The sequence below is a fragment of the Rhagoletis pomonella genome, unplaced genomic scaffold (genome assembly GCF_013731165.1).
Source record: "Rhagoletis pomonella isolate Grant_MI unplaced genomic scaffold, Rhpom_1.0 Rhpom_scaffold_00002, whole genome shotgun sequence".
NCBI classification, from domain to species: domain Eukaryota; kingdom Metazoa; phylum Arthropoda; class Insecta; order Diptera; family Tephritidae; genus Rhagoletis; species Rhagoletis pomonella.
Window position 1 is genome coordinate 54,890,846 of NW_023458556.1, and position 4,041 is coordinate 54,894,886.

The 4,041-nt window shown below is 40.1% G+C and overlaps 1 protein-coding gene across 1 annotated transcript; it reads left to right on the forward strand.

The window, feature by feature from the left end:
- Positions 1–3,835, forward strand: LOC118753806 (xanthine dehydrogenase-like; the record flags this gene model as incomplete). The annotated part of the gene is made up of 5 exons (XM_036488683.1): positions 1–174; positions 352–585; positions 650–2,584; positions 2,650–3,127; positions 3,190–3,835. Coding segments are annotated over 5 exons (3,003 nt in total), but the record flags the coding sequence as incomplete, so codon positions are not given.
- Between the last annotated feature and the right edge of the window lie 206 nt (positions 3,836–4,041).

Here is a 4,041-nt window from a genome sequence, read left to right on the forward strand (position 1 = left end):
GTACCTGAACTGCATCAACACAATATTTCGCCAAGTGGTATAGTTCTGGGTGGCAATTTAAGCTTAACTGACGCAATGACAGTATTTCAAGAGGCTGCTAAATGCAATGGTTTCGAGTATTGTCAACAACTTTGGAACCACTTCGACTTAATTGCAAATGTACCTGTGCGCAATGTGAGTACCAAGTCACGCGTTGGTTAAATGTGATTTTGATATTGTTTTTAATTTTATGGCATCGTTATCTACATTAGTAAGCTATTTCAAGTGCTTTATATATATTTTAGCACTTATCGAACCTCACTCAAAATATTTTGTATTGTTCCATTTTTATTTTTATTCACTTGCTTTTAGATGGGCACCTTAGCCGGCAATTTAATGATAAAATACTACCGCAAAGATTTCCCCTCTGACGTTTTCATTGTTTTTGAGGCATTAAATGCTAAAATATCGCTTCTCGAGAGCGCCAAAAAAGAGAAGACGGTGACAATTGCAGAGTTTCTGAAAACTTCGATGCGCGGTAAAGTCATAAGAGCAATCATTCTTCCGCCATATTCACGCGCGCAATACATCTTTGATTCCTACAAGGTATTGTTTGAAAAAAAGAAAAATTTCAAATTTTAATAAAATAGAACTTCTTGTGACTTGCTAGATTATGATTAGGGCACAAAACGCGCACGCCTACGTGAATGCCGCTTTCCTCATAAATACCGAAAAGCCCAGCCATAAAGTCAAATCGGCGCGGCTATGTTTTGGTGGTATAAATCCTGATTTCGTTCATGCAACAGAACTGGAAAAGATACTAGCTGGTAAACAATTACATGATCCTGAACTTGTTGCAAAGTTGTTTTCGATAGCTGGGCAGCACTTCGTTGCCGATGCAGTTTTGCCAGACGCATCTCCTGAATATAGGCAAAAATTAGCTTGTGGCCTTATTTTTAAATTTCTTTTGCGGCATGCACCGTCTAGCGCAATTCCAGAAAAGCTGCGCAGTGGAGCAGAGATTCTTAAGCGACCAATATCTTCGGGTAAACAAGTGTACGAAAGTGTGAAGGCAGAGTTTCCTGTTCACCAGCCGACAGTAAAATACGAAGGTGTGATGCAGACTGCTGGGGAAGCCACCTATTCAAATGACGTTCCCGTACAGCCGAATCAATTGTGGGCTGCCTTTGTTACAGCCAAGAAAGTCGGCGCTATAGTAACACATATAGATACCTCTAAAGCACTGAAATTGCCTGGAGTTGTAGCCTTCTTTTCTGCTAAAGACATACCTGGAAAAAATACAATTTGTGGCAGTGAACAATTTGTCTTTACCGAGAACGAGGAGCTATTTCCAAGTGGTGCTATTAAATTTTATGATCAACCAATCGGTGTTATAGTAGCCGAGTCTAATACCATTGCCAATCATGCTGCTGGGCTGGTGGAGCTCACTTATGCCGGCGGTGCCAACGAAGTTTTACCCACGCTCCATGATGTTTTGGACAGCGCCTGCGCGGATAGAATTGATCATACCGTCAAGTCCCTAATCGAGACATTAAAAATTGAAGAAAAATACGATGTCCATGGGTCTGGAAAATTAGATTTGGGCTTGCAGTATCATTACTTCATGGAACCACACAGCACCGTGGTAATTCCGTTCGAAGGTGGGCTGGAAGTATATGCGGCGGCTCAGTGGATGGACTTGGTTCAGGGCGTTCTGTCTGAATTGCTTAATATAAAAGTTAATGAGATTCAAGTTAAAGTACGGCGACTGGGTGGCGGATATGGTGGTAAGGGAACCCGCAACGTTCCAGCTTCTTGTGCTGCCGCATTGGCTGCCTTCAAGCTTAACCGTCCGGTGCGTTTCGTACAATCTATAGAGTCGACGATGAATGTTCTTGGAAAACGTTGGGCTTTCCATTCAGATTATGATTTCTACGTTAAAAATACAGGCAAAATAGTGGCACTGCGTAATATATTCTACGAAGATGCCGGTTGCTCAGCCAATGAATCTCCTCTGGGACACACTGTCTTGCTGGGTAAAAATTGCTATGAATTCAGTGATAACTACAAGTTGGATGGCTATATGGTGTTCACCGATTCGCCTAGTAATACAGCGTGCCGTGCACCTGGCTCTGTGGAAGGAATTGCCATGATTGAAAATATACTCGAGCATATTTCCTTCGAGACGGGATTGGATCCCGTAGACGCTCGCATTGCCAACCTAATTTCGGGTCATAAAATGTGCCAAGTTTTGTCATACTTTGTAGAAAGAACGGATTACAGAGCCCGAAAGCAGGCGGTAAAAAGTTTTAATGAAAATAATCGCTGGCGTAAGAAGGGTCTCGGCATCGCTATAATGGAGTACCATATCGGTTACTTTGGCCAATTTCCGGCCACTGTGGCAATTTATCACACCGATGGCACTGTGATTATTTCACATGGTGGTGTTGAAATGGGTCAAGGTATGAATACCAAGATCGCTCAATTAGCGTCTTTTGAGCTGGGTATACCAATGAATATGGTGCGATTCGAAAACAGTAATACTGTCAACGGTGCAAACAGCATGGTAACTGGCGGCTCAATCGGTAGCGAAACAATTTGTTTTGTAAGTACAGTATTTCGTGAAATGCGATTCTGAAAATTTTTCGCTAAAAATGCAAGTTCTTATAGGCCGTACGCAAGTGTTGCAATACAATCAAAGAACGACTGAAGCCAGTGCGCGAATCCCTGAAAAACCCCACATGGCTAGACGTCATACAGTCAGCTCATAGTCAACATATTAGTCTGATTGCAAACGATAATTGTAAGCCGGACGACATGGATCCCTACACTATTTGTGCCCTGGGCCTAATTGAGGTTGAGGTTGACATACTCACGGGCAATTATCAGTTACCACGGGTGGATATATTGGAGGATGCTGGCGAGAGTTTGAATCCAAATGTGGATATAGGACAAATTGAGGGTGCCTTTATGATGGGCCTCGGCTATTGGACTTCGGAGGAGATAATTGTCGATAGAAATACGGGAGAGATGAAGACAAATCGTACATGGAACTACAAGCCACCTGGCGCTAAAGATATACCGATCGATTTCCGTATTGAAATGTTGCCAGGTAGTCCAAATCCGGCTGGATTTATGCGTTCCAAGGGTATGTGACTCATAAAAATTTTGTTGTTAAAATAATTACTAAAAATTTATTTAATATTTTAGCGACGGGTGAGCCGGCGATATGTTTGCCAATAGCAGTAGGCTTTGCTTTACAAGAGGCTTTACAATCCGCACGTTCGGATGCTGGGTTGGCAAAAGAATGGATTCCGCTGACGGCGCCAATGACTCCCGAAAGAGTTTTGCTAAAGTCAGGCACTGATCCCAGCATGTTCCAGTTGAAGTGAAGATAAGCGTTCAAATATTTGCACGTATTTATTATAAGAATGTTGATAAAGCGTTTTTGGATTAGAATAAGCAAAGTTTCCAAGTAAAATTTTTATTTGTTGTAATCAAACTTAACGATCAAAGAGTTATGTACAAACCTTTTTACCAATTGGAACTGATCTCAAGTCAAAATTGATCAAATATACTTGTGATTGTACATATGTATGTACATGTTGCATGCCATACTAAAGTTTGTTGCAGCTCTTTGATATAATTTTTATTAGAATATCTGTCAAAAAAGCTGCTACTAACTTTTAAATCGACTTTATTTCGACTATGAGCTATAATTTGGCTATTTTTTAAGAAGAAAAAATTCTAAGTAAATATTGTACATTGAAATCCATTAAACAATAATAAAAATACTTTTTTTATTACTTAATGTCTGTCGATTCCGGCGAGAAATTTTGTCAACATATTCTGACAAAATTTGATCTTCTTTTTATATACCTTTACCGATTATATTATGGGTAAAAAACAGACAGATAGCCGATTTAGCAGCCATGTATACTACTGAAGCCCTACATATTCTGATCTAAATCATTCGATATACCAATTATAAATGCAAGCTGCCTTGCTTACTATTTTTTTGTGTACAAAAAAATGTACCGAAAAATAAAAATTAAGCAAAAT